The 18,902-nt window shown below is 40.3% G+C and overlaps 1 protein-coding gene across 2 annotated transcripts in view; it reads left to right on the top strand.

Annotated features, from left to right (window-relative positions):
- Positions 1-18,902, top strand: part of mgll (monoglyceride lipase) — a 41,240-nt gene that overhangs the window by 12,844 nt on the left and 9,494 nt on the right. For both annotated transcript variants that reach the window (XM_034145030.1, XM_034145032.1), the window contains 4 exons: positions 3,691-3,797; positions 10,255-10,391; positions 17,438-17,548; positions 18,042-18,131. In XM_034145030.1, coding sequence (XP_034000921.1) covers positions 3,691-3,797; positions 10,255-10,391; positions 17,438-17,548; positions 18,042-18,131 — 445 coding nt within the window. The remainder of the gene's footprint in view (positions 1-3,690; positions 3,798-10,254; positions 10,392-17,437; positions 17,549-18,041; positions 18,132-18,902) is intronic.

Raw genomic sequence — 18,902 nt, 5'->3', positions numbered from 1 at the left:
CAACTGAAACCAGTGTGGGAGACAAGTGGGTCTCCAGTTCCCATGAGAGATGGGAGAAGAGAAGGACAGGGAGAGACTGAAGAGAGATAATGAGTTAGAACATTTAAAAAAAGCCTCTTTTCTTGTTTCTGAGAGATAAAAGTCCTGCAGCTGCACAGATAAGGAACCAAAACATTTGGTGGGAGAATAACCATGCAGGTGGAAACGCACATGTATTCCTAAAGATTACTGTAGTGTTCATTTGAAGATGATCCCATTTTAAAGGCAAACACATCCGCTAAAGAACATTATTGTGTGAGCTGTATCCTGGGCTGAAACCATTTTTCAAGAAATCTACTAACTGATAAACATAAATTAAATCATCCTATTTTGACAACTGATCAACAAGTTATTTATTTTCATTTATCAGTTTTTGACAAATTAAGAAACAGCCATGGTGATAGGATAGGCCATTTTACGATTTCACATTTTTATGGCCTTTTAAAACCATTCAATTAAAAAAGTAATGGAAATGTGTATCAATACTCAAATTAATAAATAGATGCTGCCCTACAAATAAAACATCCCTGTTCAATTAACAGCACAAAGATACTTGACATAATCGTGATTTGTCAATTCGGCTTTGCCTTCAAATGAACGTTTTTAGAACATTTTTGCTGCGTCAAAAGGCACTTCACATTTTCACAGCTGCCATGTTAAGAGGGCTGTCATACCTGGTCTTGTCTGTAGAAACACCCGACAGAGCCCACAGTGCATGTAGTGCATGTGTTCACCCAGGTGAAGAAAGGGGTCTGGTAGATCTCTCAGTAAAGCAGTGCTAAAATGTCACAGCCTATTGAAGTAACACTTGTTCCAGACAAATGCCTCTTGAGCCTCGCCAGAAGAATTTTTAGCAAAGTGGGAACATTTCAGTTCTGAGCCAACATACTGCAGAAGCCTGAATATTGTCACAGCAGAAGCCTGAATCTGAATGAGTGCAGATTGCTGTCAAGATCAGATTTATGGCTAATTAAATCCTTCAGAAAAAGATTTCACATCTCCTGCTGTTGGCTGTCACCAGGCATGTTGCCGTCATCATTTGATGTTTTATCTTGCAAATCAAGGGTACTCATAATTAGGCCTGCCCTGATTTTGCTCTAAGTCGACTGAGATTTATTTAGTTATTTAATCATTCTTAAAAAAATGTCATACTGAATAGATTATTTCAAAGTAACTTATAAGCACATCTCTGGTAAAAACAAGATTCAAAGTTGTGCTTTTACAGGATATTCTGTGGGAAAACCCGTTTTACTGATCTGTCGATTAAATCTACAAATGATTTTGTTGCTAAACTGTGAGTTAGAGATATTAAATGCTTTCTTTAGTCCATGACAGCTCTGCTTACAATTGAAATTGACAAGAGAAACCAAAGATGGAGAAAAATGTGAGGTTATGAAGCAGACAAAGAAGTACTGAGAGAATGATGGATGGATAACGCCTTCAAAAAGAAAGGACTCTAAAAACGTCACATTAAACTGTAGTGTGTGGTTCACTGTACACTTATCTTTACAATGAAGCCAGATTAGCTCCACCCACTGCTGCCCCTCTGCATGTGTCTCAGAACATTGTGCCTATACAAAGACACTCATTCACACACACTCACATGTTCACACACAACAAGTGCAGAGGAAGTCTTACCCCGAGGCCATGGCTTTTCTAAAAGGAGGGAAAGAGCAGCGGGAGAATTGATAATGAAGCCTGATGAACAGCTACTCTTATTCTACCCGCCTCACACTCTCACACACTTTCTCCCTGTTTCACTCCCTTCCCTTTTTCTCTGTCGCTGAATACATTTGGGCTAATTGTCTGCTGCTGATTGAAGCTTCTCAGCACTGCGGCTTAGAGGAGGAACACTGCAGGGTTTCAGTTCAGCTCCCTGCTTAATATGCACTGATAGAGGAAGTAAAACTTTACAGACCTGCTCGCACAGCCTTGGCATTAATTAGCAAAAAAGTCTCTTCTTTCCGAGAGAACATTAAGTTAAACCACCATTTATTTTAAAGAGTATGCTTTACATGATATCTCTTCTCTCTTTCCTGGCTGAAATTGATTTAATAGGTGAAATTAACAATGGATTCTCCTGGTAGCTTTTAAATAATGAGCCTTATTATGTGTAAAGAGCATTTCCTTTGACATTCGGTGCTCGCTGGAGTTTACCTTTGGGGCATGTTTGACAGATTGCTTGGTGCATTGTGTAATGAGACTGAGGTACCTCAAAGAAAAGGTAGACAAAGACTTTATTGACCAATTATCCTGGCTTACATATCACACAATTACCTGTAGGCAATATTATAACCCCTTAACCTATTAGTTTAAGGAACAACACAAGCAGTAAGCACTTAAACTACATACTACAATACAATGTTTACTTCCTTGTATTTCTTGTAATCATTTCCTTCTTTTCAAGCTCCGTTTTTACCAACTCCTGAGGGAAATCTGTGGCTCTGCTAAAGGCCAACAGTCTGTTTACCGGCTAGTTCCTAAATCTGCTGTTTGGTGCTAATCTCAATAATCTTTTTGGGTTATGAGAACAGTGAGACTCATTAAACAATTGGTTGAAACTCGCATAGAGCTCTGTCATCCGTAGGTTTTTCCCCAGCAGTGACACATTTCACACTTTCAGTTTTCATTTTGGAATTTGATACATCATTTTTATATAAATATATATCCACCTCAATTAACCACATCTGTTTCAACAACCTTCCAAAATCTCTTTAAAGCCAGCTTAGTTATGTTTGGACTCAAGTGGGCCTGGAGGAGATTGAAAAATTACTGTTAATTGAATTTTAATTGAAACAGCTGCCGAGATATAAGATACAGAAATATAGTATGTCCCCATGAGCAGTGTGTGGGTAAACAAAATTGAGCTGCTGACCATAAACCCAACCCAAGAAGTGGTTTATAGTCACTTGTGTGAGAAAGGAAATTCTTGTGCAATTAACTGAATCATTTTCTCAACTACAAAATAGTTTCTGTTGCAACAGGAAAACTGCGGCATATTTAATCTTTTTTAACTTTTGGTTATGCCTCTGGTTGGAAAATGACTCACTGAATCAGCTGTTCTGAAGAAACATTCGCATACAGGCTCCATTTTGCTGAATGTTTTAATGAATACTCTCCGAAAACAGAACTTAAGTTTACACGAAAACAGTCAAAGTTGATTTCTGTGAATTAGTGTGTCACAACTTGTTTACTGGATTCCCTCAGTGTTTACTTTGAGCTGGAAAGGAAGGGCGTGTTGAGGCAGATAGAGAGACAGATGGATGATAGCTGCTATCTCTACTAACATTCCCTTATTTTTGTCTGACTCTCTATCTCTCTCAAACACAAGTAGTCAAAGCAATGACGTACAGAGATGTATTTACATGTTACCAGGAAAGAAGCTCACACACAAAACTTTGCATCATTTTGTTCTCCCTTTTTGTCCTTTATGGTACAATTCTGCTCCTCGTATTGTACTGAAAGAGATATGTCTTCAAGCTTTCTCCACTGGAACCCTTTGATAAGTCAAGGAAAGATGACGCTTCCTTGTAGATAAATGGAAACTTCTGCTGTTTGTTTGTATCTGTGCAAGATAGCACACAAAATAGAGGTTTAAGGAAGCCTGCTTTTGTTAACACTTAAATTAACTCTGTCCTCTCCTCCTCTCAGGGCTCTGGTGTATATTGCCCATGGAGCCGGGGAGCATTGTGGGCCGTATGATGAGATGGCACAAAGACTGAAGGAACTGTCCATGCTGGCGTTTGCGCACGACCACGGTGAGTCCCAAAAACACATTACAATACATTAAAACACACACCTGCACTCACGGCAGTTCAAACAGACAATAGCTTAGCCTCAAAGGAAGCCCTGATTACGGTCCTGGTTAATTGTTGGGGGAACAAAGCCTGTAAACGAATTAGGCCCTGTGGTATATTGTTCTATTGTTCTGCCGCAATGTGTGTGTGTAGGTGGAGAAAACATCACAAATGTTAGTGTGGATTGGAGTTAGGGCTGTACCCGAATATCCGAATATTCGTTCGTTGGAGTACTATTCAGGTTTCAATTTCGTTATTCGGATATTCGTAATTTATTTCTTTTTTCTTTTTTTTTGGCAGCCGCGCTGCACTGTGGCTGCCAAATTGAATTTATTGAAAACTCCAATATCAACGTAAGAGCTTGTGTCTCTTTGGGGGGTGCTAACACTTAACCATAAACGTTATCGTAGATATGTAGATATAACTTTTTCTCCATTAATCTCCGTCACGTTGTTTCCATAGCAACAACAACTTCCTGTCAACAGCGCTAACTCTCCTTCAAAATAAAAGCATGTCCATACAAAATACGAAGCCAAGCCAAATTACACTTAAGACACATATACAACTGCAACGAAAGTAACAAACACAATGCAATATCCTTTTCAATTTCAAAGAACACAAATTGGGTTGTATACATTAACAAATAACTATAAAACAACAATACTGTAGAACAGGGGTACTCAAACTTTTTTATTAAAGGTCCAGTTGTGAACTTTATACAAGGTCACTGGTCCGGATCAATGCCAGTAAAGTCCCCCCCCGAGCGGAGAAACGAAACTGAAATTAAGAAGCAGTTTCTTGGCGCGCTATGCATGGGGCCCCCTTGAGGGGGTTTCCCGACATGTCGTTGCAGTAAATTAAAGGGTGTTTCATGTTGTCGTTGCTGTGGACCTTCTTAATCTACCTTCTTTGGGGGCCCCCTTCTGGTCCAAGCACTTGCCTGCCTTGCCTGTCGGTAAACGGCGCCCCTGTATACACACACACATTCAATACATACATACAGTATGGTGGCTTGAACTAGTGGGAGAAATGGCACTGTTTGTCTGTAGTCAATGCCTTGAACCTCGGCAAAAAAGGCATTAGAAGCATTAGAAAGTCAAGGTAAACTTGCGGTTAACTTGCGGTCTGCAATGCGTGTCGCGGTCTGCAATGCGTGTCACGCTCGCGCACACAAGTAAATCTATATGCACGTTCATTCTCACAACGCGTCAGACACAAGACGCGCGTACATGATGATGTACATTAATTTATCAGAATCAGAATTCTTTTTTTTTCTTTTTTTATAATGGGACACAGGGTTCGGTCCGGATTGATTTGCAGTTCGGTCCGGATCCGGACCTTGGTCCGGAGTTTGAGAAGCCCTGCTGTAGAATAACTAAATGAATGCCGTGAATAAACCGAAATACACGTGTTGAAGCGGTTCGCAGCTGATTACTGATTATCATCTCCGTGTGGACGGGGTCTTAGGCCTAGGCTCCACGGGAACGAAAACGGGTTGAATCCGCATATTTCTCTTGCGTATAGCCCTTTAAGCTACACGACGCCGTAACGGAACGGTAGAAACGGACCCTGCAAACGACAACGGGTCCAAAGGTGGATAGATCTGGGAACGGAGCGCTCTGGGGGGTCCAACGGGGCCGTGTGGTAGCCTATACGGTCATCCGTTTCTGATAATGACGACGCAATAGCCCCGCCTCTCCCCGCCTCTGCTGCTCACCCCCCGCAAAAGTACACTGCACACTGAATTCAGATTATTTATCTTTATCTCGATATGGACATAAACGCGAGTGAAGTCTAATCTGACAGGACGGAGACACGCAGCTCCTCCGCTGTGATGCAGCGGGAGCAAAACACACACTTCAAGTCAGATCATCACCCTTAGCTATTTTAATTACCTCTCAAACTACCTAAACTAGTTATAAATATGTTTATTTTTACTGTCGGGTTTACTTACTGGATCAGCTGCTGCATGAGGAAGCATGAAGATTTAAACTTTAACACACGTTGACCGGCGAAAAACTCTGCCCGGTTCCCTCGGCCCCCACCGCGGAGAATAAACAGAAGTGCAGCCATGACAACTATTCTTCTTCGCTGCTTTTGTGGAGGAAGTTGCTGCTTTTGTGGAGGAAGTTACAGCGCCGTACAGGCTCGGCATATGTACTGCAGCTTTTCCAGCGGTTGGATCTAAACGGAGCTGTCTCATGTGGGCAGACACTATCCGGTGTATATTGCGTGTGGGCGGAAGCTTTTTGGCGATTGCGTTTGCGTTAATCCTGTGCGTTTTGCCGTATGCGTTCCCGTGGAGCCTGGGCCTTAGTCTTCAATGTGAGGTGTTAACAGGTCCTAGTTACCGCAGAAATGTGTGAACTCATCAGCCTGCGAAAATAACATCATGTGAAGAATGGAGTCATCCATAGGCAAACAACAGATAGAAACAGAGTGTGACAAGACAAAGAAATAAAGTCTCAGCTGCAAATGTGGAAATATTTACAGAGGTAGTCATCTCAATACAAAGCAGGCAGAGGTGAGATAACAGAGAGTGAGTGATGAGGATGACTGAGCCTGCTCACACAGGAGCAGTTTGTTCTGTGACTCGCAGTAAAATGTCACACTGTTAAATGAAAAATACTGAACTGGAAGTCCCAGTGGCAGAGACACTAGTTTTTCATCTATCTATAGCTCAGTAACACACACACACACACACACACACACACACACACACACACACACACACACACACACACACACACACACACACACACACACACACACACACACACACACACACACACACACACACACACACACACACACACACACACAGAGCTCTTATTTATTCACAGCCTGCACATACTGGAGGTGTGTTCTATCTGTCCCACACTGCAGCTATTTACCAGAGAACAACCTCCAGAAAGAGCTGCTGGCTGCTTAATTAACTCCAAATCCAACTGCAGACGAGCAAACTTTGTATTTAGCCGTCACACAGTGAACATTTAGGCCTTGTGGATACAGAAATGTGGACATATCACGCAGACTACAACAATTTATTATCAAGATCAAGAAGTGGTGAAATAATCAAAGTGGATGTTTATGCAGAGGCAGAGTTAACAATGAGAGGACCTGCCTAATGATGTCTGGGAATGTTCCTCTCTCATTACATTATAAAAAACTTATAAACAGTTAATAAGATTAGGGCTTGGCAATTTGTGAGTTAATTAGTTTGTGCAAAAAATGTTTTCACACAGCTTTGATTGGATTAAAGTGGCTTGGGACCGCTACTAGGACAAAAGAGTAGTTTATTTAGTGTTTGATTGAGTTTATTTCAGACACCAAGCAATCAGTACGCCATGAAAATCACATTAATAAAAAGTGTGTCAGCATCAAATAGCATTATTAAGAGTATATTGTATAGTCTGTTTATACATCAGCCTCTGGTCATATTTTCCCACAGAGTAATAGTTAAAAATATAAATGTATTAACACTTTCTTACAGCTACATGTAGATACTGTAGTACATTATAGAACCAGTTATTCTATGTTTACATGATGCAAATAATGGCTTAACATATTTTGGTTTTATAGATTTTCTTTAAGATGAGCTAAAAAGATAACTTTTGTTGCATTTTAGAGATTAAATATTGTTTCAGTTAAACAACAAATCATCAATAAATTAAACAAAAATGAAAATAATTATAATCTGCTGAACACGTTTTATCATACGATATACAGTGAGTGTTCACAGGAAATGTGGGCCCCTATAGTCCCCATCAAATGCTTCCAAGAGACATTTTAATTATCTATTTCTCTCCATACAAATCAATTGTGCCTTTTTCTTAAGCTGCAGCCACCTTCTAATGTAATAAGCGTGCAAAATTGATCTAATTCATGCCGCAGATAAAATGAGTCACCTGGGCCGCCTTTGTTATATAATCATATGTGAAATCCAATTAACTCATTACCAAGAAAATCTAAAAAACATCATATCAGCCCTGATGTTTGCATATTGCACAGTTCCAGGCGATCCCAGTTCTGCCACGTCTGTGTGTGTCTGCCCATGTGTGACTATTTGTGTGTGTTGGAGGGTAATAACAGAAGATGTGTATTCAGTAGAGTGTGGGGTAATTGATCTGAAGTGGGAGGGGATATGGTTTCCATCGATCTGAAGTTTGCAGTGCTGCATCGCTCGCCGCTGGACATTGATTTACACGCTTCAGTATTGACGAGGAGAAAAGTGTTTAGCGTTAGACCTCATGGTGTACATGTGCACACACACACACATACACACACAGATTACAGAGCGAGATGGTCTGAGCTGCACAATGTTTAGGAGCTCAGTGGTGCTATTGGTTCAGTGGTCGCCAAGGCAACTCACCTCACCCCTCAGCCACTGCTGCAGAAACCTCAGAGGAGAAGACACACACAATCTATGTATGCATACACACATGCATATTCATATTGATATTTTCCATCCTCTCCATCTGTCAGTCAAATGTCTCTCTCCTGTGGCTTAGTCTCGTCTGGTCTGTCTCTCCTCCTCTCACCCCTCCTCCCCCACTCCTGCCTTCCCTCCAGTTCTCTCAAGTTTTCACACCGTACTTTTCCCTTTTAGTTCCGATAGTTCCTGGGATTTTGCGTTCACACCAAAAAGAGAACTTAGTTCATGATAACTTTTCCCCCCCTTTTCAGTCCCTGCTAGAGAGCAGGTACTTTCCTGGGGAGAGAAAAGTTCCAATTTCTGATTGGCTGGGCGAATTGCAAACCACGCCCCGTAAAACTCTGAAAGGTTTTGTGAAGCTGCCAATTGTATTTGCTGGCATTAGCATTATTAGCATTAGCATTAGCCCAGCGCACCAACGGAGAGAGACTAATTTATGGCAACACAAAAACAAACATGGGAGCGGTGGAGATGAGGAGGTGTCGGCGTTCTGGCGATTTACTCGGAAGGCTTCAGTAGAAGCTGCTGGGAGTCCCAGCAGCTTCTACTGAAGCCAGTCCCCAACTCCGGGGACTTCCGGCTGGGGACTTCGGGTGGCAGTACAGAGAGCCGAAGTCCCTCCCTTTCCGGTGGACCTCCATGGGACCTTATTTCGGAAAAAGTATGTATTGAAGTCAATGGCGAGAGAAATATTATCTTTCGATCCCGTTCGAATTGTGCCATGAATTCCACATATGATGTTTGTCAATTTAAAAGATAATTTTGCAAGTCAAAAAAATAAAAATGTGTCATAAAACTGTGAAGTAACACTTTTCTTTGTGTGAAACCGCTCAATGAACTACATCTCCCATCTCGCACCACACACCAAGACGGCCGTCGAGTTGGCATATTTCACTTCTTTCTTTCAGAATGAGGCGAAAAGTATTAAAAGAGGTGAAAATCACTACAAGTCTGGGCATGTTGAGAGCTGTACATACACAAAAGGGGAGTTAGTCGGTTCCGTAAGAGCCAGCATGCGGGACCGGGATTCTGGGATTTGTAGTCTTTCTAGTTGTGTATTTTTCATAGTCTTATATTTCAACAGTTTTACGACAAACTGTGACTTTTTTGACATGGAAATTATTTTTTAAGATTGACAAACATCGTGGCACAATTCAAACGGGATCGAAAGATACGTTTTCTCTCTCCATTGACTTCAATACATACTTTTTCCTAAATAATGTCCCATGGAGGTCCACCGGAAAGGGAGGGACTTCGGCTCTCTGTACGCCGTGAAGTTGTTTGCTGCCTGCCAGTAAACCCAAAGCAGAAGAAGAAGAAGTGACGTCAGCGGCTTCATTTGCGTAATCTTCCCTCAGGGACTTATTCCAGTGTGAACGCAATCTGCTCTTTAGTTCCATGGGGGAACTAAGTGCTGGGAACTAAGTACAGCAAAGTACTTGGTGTGAAAGCGGCTATTCTTCTTAACTCCCTCTGGAGTGACGTTTGACCATTTACATGCACAAAAAATAACACACTACAAGGAAAAGGATAATCATAAATGACACAATATCATAATAAAAAAACATAATATTATCAAATGAAGATGCAAATATTGTTTGATTTGAAAAACGCTTTGCTGACTTTATAATTCATTCATTAATGTGCATAAAGTGTCTCACTTTATTAGTCACATGATCCCTCTTTGCCTTCTTATTTGTCGTGCACATCCTTCTCCCCACTGATAGAGCAGGGCATATCAGTGTTTATGTAATACAGCCAACTACTGGAAAAAAGTTAATTGTATTTGTATCTTTTCCCTATGACAAATTGTGTTTTGAAATAAGTGTTGAAGCTATGATAGATAAGCAAGGAATTACCCGGCTTTTTTTCCTCCTTTGCCTTTTGTGAGATATTAAAAACCTCTTGAAAATCATAATATATACTCCAGATGTATAACTTTCCTCACACCAGTCTCTTCTTCTTCCCTTCTTCCCCACACAGTTGGCCATGGTCAGAGTGAAGGAGAGAGGATGAATATCAAAGACTTCCAGGTATACATCAGAGACTCGCTGCAGCACGTTGACCTGATGAAATCCCGCCACCCGGGCCTGCCCGTCTTCATCGTCGGTCACTCCATGGTAGGACACTTTCCATGAAGCATTAAAGCTCACCTATTATGCTATATTTGAACAATATATTATAGGGCCATATCTATACAAAACATGTCTCTGAAGGGTTTTGCTCAAATTGCCAAACAGATCACCCATTCTAGCCCTGCCTCATACCCCTCTATTTCAGCCCTGTTACTAAAGTGCTGTTTATAAGCGCTAAATGTTGCTAATCTAAACACAGACCATATTTCTTCCAAAACACCTTGCGCATTGTTTCTGATACAGCGAATTTCTGATAGGGGACGATAGGGCCGTGGGCAGACCGTTGCCAGGAGATCAATGTAAAGCCAGCCAACATTTTAGTAACGTCGTCATGACCGCAGCAAATCTGGATCAGCTCCGTTGTACCCCCGTTTTTAGAGATTTGGGTAAGGGGGAAAAGAGAGAGGGTTGTATTTTCTGACACTTTGTGAGTCTCCTTACGCACCGTGGACACGTATTTATATATAAAATACATTAAAAAGTGCATTTTGCATAATAGGTGACCTTTAAGCTGTTAATGGCAGATTTAACTGTGGGTCAGTCATTGGGTTGTGTTTTATTCTAATCACATTATTGTATTTTTTTGTAAAAAGCTCTGATGCTTTTGTTGAGTTTTGTGTATCAGCTTTGTTTGGTATGAAATAACTTGCTATTGTTTTAGAGCTGCTGGTTCAGTGTGCTTGACACACACACACTAGAAACAGCTGCATGAAATTGAAGGGCGAGTGCTTTTGGAAAATAAAATACATGAAAAAAATAGATGAGAGGTTTTCTGCGACACGTGACATTTAGAAGAAAGAAATGGCACACGCTCTTCTTGAAATAGGAAGTGGTTTTATGTCCTAAATTAGTCAGCCATGAAAAACAAGTCCTTGGTGTTCACCAAAACATGACTGCATAATAACAATACAATCAGGGTGGTTTAATATCACAGGAATTGTTTAAGAAATAACTGTAAAACCAACAGATCCATCATTTCTGTATTATTAAAAACTCCATGTTTCATCTGCAGGAAAGAGTTCAGGTTAGGTTTGCCTCGTGGTGCTTCACAGTGAGCTTACCTTTCACACAGTGACACAGATTGTACCGCTGGTCGCTGAAAACCTCCAACAACACAGAAGCAGGTTCAGTGACCGGTACAAGGGCAGAGTGTGTGTATTTGTTGAAGGAGAGGAGACAGTGTGCTCACTTTACCCGGTCTGACAAGGAATCTAGCTAACATGTCGGGTTACGTTCACCTGACCCTCTGTGTCTGGGTTCACCTTTACCCTAAATTAAAGGCTTCCATATGTAGTGGAATATGTATACTATACTATACAACAGTAGTTGTCTTAACACATTGCAATCTGTTTCTGTTTTTATTTAAGGAATATGGGCTTTTTTTCATTATTGTGTCAATTACTTTTCTCTGAATCTATTTATTATTTTAATAAATAGTTTGACATTGATACACCTATTTTCTCTCTGGCAGATCATCAATAACACTTTCATATCTATGTGTAAAATATGAAGTAACAGCCAGCAGCTCAGTTGCGTAGATATGCGAAAAAAGGCGACGTGGCCCTGTCTAATTGTAACAAAATCCCTTCTGTCGTTTCCCACTCAGTCTCATTGCTAAACTAATCTAACAGGCTACTGTCAGTAGCTTTAGATGTTATGTACAAACATGAGAGTGATATCAATCTCCTTCATTTAATCTAGGGCAAAAAGCAGTACATATTTTGTTCTAACTTCTGCTTCAGCCCAAGTAATAACTTGTTTTTACCGACGCAATAGTCCAAAAGTCAAAGACATTCAAGATATAAACAGACAAATTAAATAAATCTAAATATATGAGAATCAAGTTGAACAATTCATTCATTATTCAAACGGAAGAAACACATTAAGTTACTGTTGTTAAGAAACACAAATTGTCTTACAATCTCAGTCTTTATTTGGATGTTGAACTTTAGGGAGAGCCAGGCTAACTGTTTCCTTTGTTTTCAGTCTTTATGCTAAGCTAAGTTTAATACATTATTTATTTCCCATTTGAGCTCCATTTCAGTATCAAATTGTGTTATAAGTGTTAAGTATGTGTCTTTGTGAGAGCTACAGACAGTGTTGATCCAGAACTCTCACTAAGAAAGAAATGAATTACACATGTTACCAATCACCATTAAGGCTGACCAGGGAATGTTTTTTAACAGATGAGTTTATTCAATTTGTCACAGCGCTGCAATGAACATCATGACCTCTCACTGTTAGTACTCTCAGTACAGCCAGCAGAAAACAAACAGTATTGATGAGTTACATAATAAGGGGTCACTGTCAGTGTTTGTAGGTCCAGTCAATTTGTACTCCCATGAACTCACTTCTGTAAGAATAACAAGCCGCTTAGACTCTGCATTCATTCAGAACGCAAACATGTTTTTGTTTGCGTTCTGAAAACATAATATCTCATGTTGTATAAAGGAACTTCACTGACACAGAACAAGTAACATGATGTGCTGCAGGACACAGTATGTCCCACCTGCGTTAGTCAGACATATTTCAGTACAAACACAAATACACAGTTTATAGCGTTTTAGCTGGAAGTGTATTTTCAGGCCGGGAACACAGAGGATAAAAGCAAATTCATTACAGAACTGTTCTGCGGCGAGACGCATGGAGCCTTGTTATCTCGCAGCGCAGCAGTGATTCAGTGGGCTCCAGAAATGTCTTTCTCAGAAGATATGACAAGCTTTGAAAGAAATGTATCTACATTATGGAAAAAATATATACAGTATCTCTGTATGTTCGAAGCATTTCACTTCAAGGCAACCCTTTGAGTGAGCAACCTTGGCACAATTTATATAGGTTTATACTTTGAGTGTATTTATTATTCCTCGTGTACTGTATGCAGTCCCCAAGCACAATGTAGCTTTGTCTTTTTTATTATCCAATGCTCCAGTCACATGTAAAGCATTGTTTTCCCTTGTCCTGCTATTGAGCCTTGTGTGTTTTACATTTAACAGGCTTCTACATTTACGCCTTCAGTTCAGCTTTTACTTTTAAACACTGATCCATTTCATTTGGGAGTCTGTTTTCGCATCCTTTTATGGCCCTAGCTTTGTAGGAGCACTGTCTTTATATAAAGACTGATGCTGCGTTCAAAACAATCTGAGGACAAACAGAGTTGTAAATGAAACTGTGGGATCCCAGATGATGTGTCTGTTTAGATGTCAAAGTCTATAAATATTAAGGCAGAGCTGACCAAAGCAACAGCAGCACTTCCCGCATTTCCTCCTTCTCTGCTCATCTGTTTCCATCCCCTCTTTGGTCTTTCCTTCCTTCTGTTGATCCCCAGTCTACGTCAAAGTCCACCTGTCTTACCGTCTCCTACTTTCACTTCCTGTCTTCTTTTTCCCCCCATAGTACTTCCTGTCATTCTTTTGCTTTGGTTTGATTTTCTAATTCTTTTTCTTGGAAACAAATGAAACACAGACATGAAAGTTTGGGAAGCCCAACCCAGATGAAATGTTGTGTTGTGTGTTTTCACAGCCGTCATTTCCCAGCTTTCCAGTTGTGTGGCTCCTCATCCTGTTTCTGTTATGTGTTCTCCGCTTTTATGAGTCTTTGTTTAAAGAGGCGAAGATGACGCAACAACTAGAAGAACATGTGGATACACCCTGTGGATTCTAGAGTATTTGCGATCCAATGATAACATCCTGCGGAGACTGCAGTTAGCGGCCCGGACACAGTGTAGATTATGTGATAAAAGATGTCCTAAACTCACACATCATCAACCCTGTCTGCTATAAATGTATGAAGTATAAAACATGTGGTAAACATTGATAATGTAAACAAAACAAAAGCACATTACAACTTGGTTAGTTTTGGATAAAGGAAATATGGTTTTAATTCAAATAAGTACATTTCTAATGTAACTTTAGTAATATATGTTAGTTAAAGCAAGTCAACGCAACTTTTATTTGTTTGTTTGACCCATTTTTCAAACATAAACTCCTCCCTATACGAAACCCCTCAAACTTCGCTCAGGAGAAAAACGTTTTTTTGTTGGTGTACGGCAATATCATTTTATAATTAAGCCAGTAGTTGTTTTAATCAAAAAGGTTTAAACAAGTGTCAGCAGTTCTCCTGATAACATTGAAGAAAATAAATGTACTTTCATAGTAAGGAATATTTGTGTACATTTAAATTGGCTTTTTAAGCTTAGCCTTTTGGCATTGCTAATGTCATTCTTTCTTTCGGCTAACTGCTTTGGTCCCAACAGAAATATCTTAATATCTACTTGCTCGATTGGCAAGAAATTATGCAAAGACATATACCATGGCCAGAGCATGAATCCTAATACTTCGGCTATCCTTTGACTTCTTATCTAGTGGCCTAATCAGGTCAACAGTTGAATTGTACTCTAACTGATGCTACTAATGACTAGCAAGTGCATTGTGATATTGTTAGCAAAAAGTAGTGTGTAAGTCATTGACACTGCTTTATTTGTTACATTTGAGGGCTATGTATACTTTATATATTTTGTATTAACTTTCAAAGGATTTTTAATTAAGTAAAAATGTGGACTACATAGTAAAGAGGAAGTGATTTCAGACACAGCCTATACATCAGCATTATAGCATCCATATTGTTAGCATGTTGGCAATCAGATTTTAGCATTTAGCTTGTAGCATTGACATTCACAGCACGACTGTTAAAACAAGTGATAATTCCAGTTTATAAATCTGAAAATACTGCTGAAGAACGTGAAGAATTAGTCAGAAAATACCCACAGTTCTCAGCAAACCCCTGGGCTAGAGAGTTAAAACGTGAAATGATAAATACTTACAAAATAAGTAAGAGTTAGAAAATGTGTTGCTTATGTGTCTCATAAACAACACTATTTCACAGTTTTCTCTGCATCGTATTTGTTTAAGCCGTGATTAAATAATTGGAGCAGTTAGTTGGTGTTGTATCAGCTCATGGGAATGCTGACAAATGCCTTCATCTGTGGCTCCTTCTCACTCTCACTCTTCCTCCTCTCTGTGCTTCTACATAAATATTTCTGTCCGAGACTCATTTGTCCTACTTCTTCCCTGCCAGAGTTTTATATAATGTTTCATCACTATTTAGGGCCTTGATATATTTGGATCAGCCGTCAACCATCGATCTCTCTCCAAGTCTGTTATATTTCCCTAGTTTATTTAATATCAAGCAAAATTAGATCTTGCAATGTCAGTATGCCAGCTGTTTAGCTGTATAGTCTATATTTTATCAGCATGTTGGCTCCTAAGGGAATTGTTGACAGTTTGAGTCCACCCACTATCAGCTGACAATGCATACAATGCAAGTATTCATCGTCTTTAACCAATGTTCAGAGAGAGAAAGTGTAGAGAGGCCTTTAATCAGCTTCTTAAAGGACTTCTCTGTCCCTTTCTTTCTCTCCCCTATTCACACTTATCTCTCTATATATCATAGGAGCCCGATGTACAGTACATGGTTGTGTCTGCATGACCCCGAATGATCTTTTGTACCAAGTAACATTGAGTCATGCTTAACCAGAATCAGATGTGATGTGTTAACCAAATCATCTAGCAGAAAAGTCCCCATTTGATCGAGTCCTGGTGTTTACACGTGGATTTTTCCGTGTGAGCTCATGTGTTTTTTTAGTATGTGTTGGAATGTGTGTGCAAGGGAGAACCAGGCCTCTTTTCCTAACTCTGTGTGTTTTTGTGTGGGCATATGCAGTGAGTGCTTTAGAAAGGGAGATTTTCTGGTGGGAAATGTTTTATCTCTCAGAGCCTCTTTTCCTGTCATTGGCCCCAGCCTGATGAATATTCAAACAAGTGACAAAGAACGCTCACATAAACAAAGTTGAAGCCAATTAGTCTCTAGAAGAAGAGAGAGAGTGGGGACAGATTTCCCTATGCAGAATCATGTGCATGTGTGTCTGTGCCCACGCACACTTGCACTTGCTCCATCTGAGAAGAGAAACCATGACAAAGTGAACCGTAGAAAATTGATTTGATTCCCGGCCGCCACAGAGCTGCTAATTATCATGGCCTTAACATCACAGGATTCAAATCACAATCCCTAATGTCAGCGTTGCCAAGGTGTGGCCCTGCGTTGCTGTTAGCTGCAGCCACACGGGGCACGCTGTGCCCTGGGGCCCTGGGTTCACGTTCACATCTCTCTCCCAGTCTGTGGAGCAGCTGCCACAAAAGAGCGGGGTGGAAATTCACGCTTGTCTCAACAAAAGATGGATTGTTTTATGTTCGTCTTGACCTCTGAGGAGTTTTCCCACCGCTCCTCGCATCACAATCTCTCACCTACTTTGCTAAGACACTCCCTGTCTTTTGTTACAGGTCGAAAAAGGAGCTTATATCATATTCCCGACACAGAGACATGTTTTTTCTTCAGTTTTAAACTTTTGTAACTGCTTTGATTTGAAACTCTACTACGCCTTTGCCTGTTGCTCTTTCTGTTTTAAAACGTCTTTGATTGGATATTGTCCATCTGGAAACTTTCACCAGTGGCGGGTTTTACAGTTAATAATCTACAAAAATCAACTTCTACCATGACCTTCATTTCAAGCTCTCTGTGCAGGTGTCAGATCAATTCCCATCATATATATTATATTGTAACAAAATCAATAAATGTAAAAGTATTCAAATGAACTGAAAGGCCTACCTGCTGCAAGACTGTTTCACAAAGCAACCAATGAGATGCTGATTTCAGGTCACATGACTGTCAGTTATACAAGCTGATACTCCTTATGGTCACCTGACATCACAATGAATAGCAAAACGCATGTGATATGGACCCACTGAAGTAAAATTTCAATGCTGGTATTTTTAGATTGGTGGTTAAACTCATACTTTTTTGTGTTTGTCTGTTGAATAAGATTCACTTTTGTATACCCTGCACGCAGTAATGTTGGTTGCTTTGTAGCTGAGGTCAGGGATAAAGAGTTATAGAAAGAGAGTACTAAAGATGATTCCAAAATCAAGAGATTAAAACATGCAATTCTAATTAAATATTCTCTGCTTTTTCCCACTCAGGGTGGTGCTATCTCCATCCTGACGGCCTGTGAGAGGCCCAGTGAATTCTCTGGAGTGGTTCTGATCGCTCCGATGGTCCAGATGAACCCGGAGTCGGCCACACCGTTCAAGGTAAACCACTTTCATTCTCTCCACCGCTCTTCACTTTGGCTCTCTTCTTTTCCTCTCCACTTTAAGTCATACTGCAGTCACACTGTTCAGTCAGTTAACCCAAGAGTCATTCTCCTTACTCCACTTAGCCCTGCTGTGTGTGATGACTCTAATACTGACATGTATGTAGTGCCTTTCACGGGCAAGCATCAGTGTCAGTGCCACTTGAGCAGCATCAACCATCTCTTAGTGAATCTCACATATTACAAGTGTGTCAAATTGTCAAGGTCAAACCCAATCTGCATGGGAGGAGGAGAAATTCTATTTATTGTCATTTTTTTGCGAGAAGAAATTGATGCAAACATACAGTCGAAGCACACAGGGGAATAATACAATATTCCAATTATTCATTACTGTACAATAATATGGCGAGAAATAAAATACAGAGGGATAGGAATATTTATCAGGAGTATGTAAATAAACTGAAATGCTCTTTTTGTCTTTTCTTTTGCAGGTTTTTATGGCAAAGGTCCTCAACCACATGGTGCCCTGCCTCTCTCTGGGCCCCATCGACTCCAAATGGATCTCACGCGACATGAAGCAGGTGAGAGGCGCCTGTTGTGTGTTTTTGTGAAAGAGCTGTTTTGTTATCTTTGATTGAAATATCAGGCACGGGTGTTGCAGAGAATCTAATTTACAAAGTCTCACAGAGGAAAGGGTGTGTGGTTTATTTGTGTGTGTAATCATGCAAAAACTTCAGTTACAGTCCCAGGAAGTGCATCCAGCCTTTCCTTTTGTGTGTGTGATACTTTGTCACCTAAAGGAGACACATTCCTTCGTGTGAACAGTGTGTATTTTCAATGAACCGTAGAAGAGATAAACACACTTGCAGGCCCACGCCCTGTATTTGCCTGTGTGTGGGCAGAAAACACAGTATACGTCCGTTTTGTGGTGGTTCTACAGTTGGTGTTGTGTGTGTACATACTTGATATGTCTGTCAGTTATTGCACAACAAAGCCGGCCTTTCAGAAAACTCTGTAATCACAATAGAATCCCACATTCTGCTGCTGACGCTTCCTTCAGTGTGTTGGAGGAAGTATATGTATCTATGATTCATTCAAAGATAAAAAAAGTACTTCATTTTCTCATGAGACGGTTAACAGCTACAAAGCCAAAAAGGGACATGGAGGGGGAAATAAATGGGCGGCTGCTATATATCTTTTCATTAAGGGTTTTTGGCTTGACAGCTACTGTCGCTTGAAAAATAGCGATATAGGGAACTGCATTCAATCATTTGAATGTGTGTTAGTCCACAAATTAGGCAATATAGCTATCTAGTGCACCTTTTGTACCTAGCCCAACTCCTAAGCCACAC

The sequence above is a fragment of the Trematomus bernacchii genome, unplaced genomic scaffold, assembly GCF_902827165.1.
Source record: "Trematomus bernacchii unplaced genomic scaffold, fTreBer1.1, whole genome shotgun sequence".
Classification (NCBI taxonomy): domain Eukaryota; kingdom Metazoa; phylum Chordata; class Actinopteri; order Perciformes; family Nototheniidae; genus Trematomus; species Trematomus bernacchii.
Note: the sequence above shows the minus strand (reverse complement) of the source record. Positions and strands in the feature narration are given on the sequence as shown.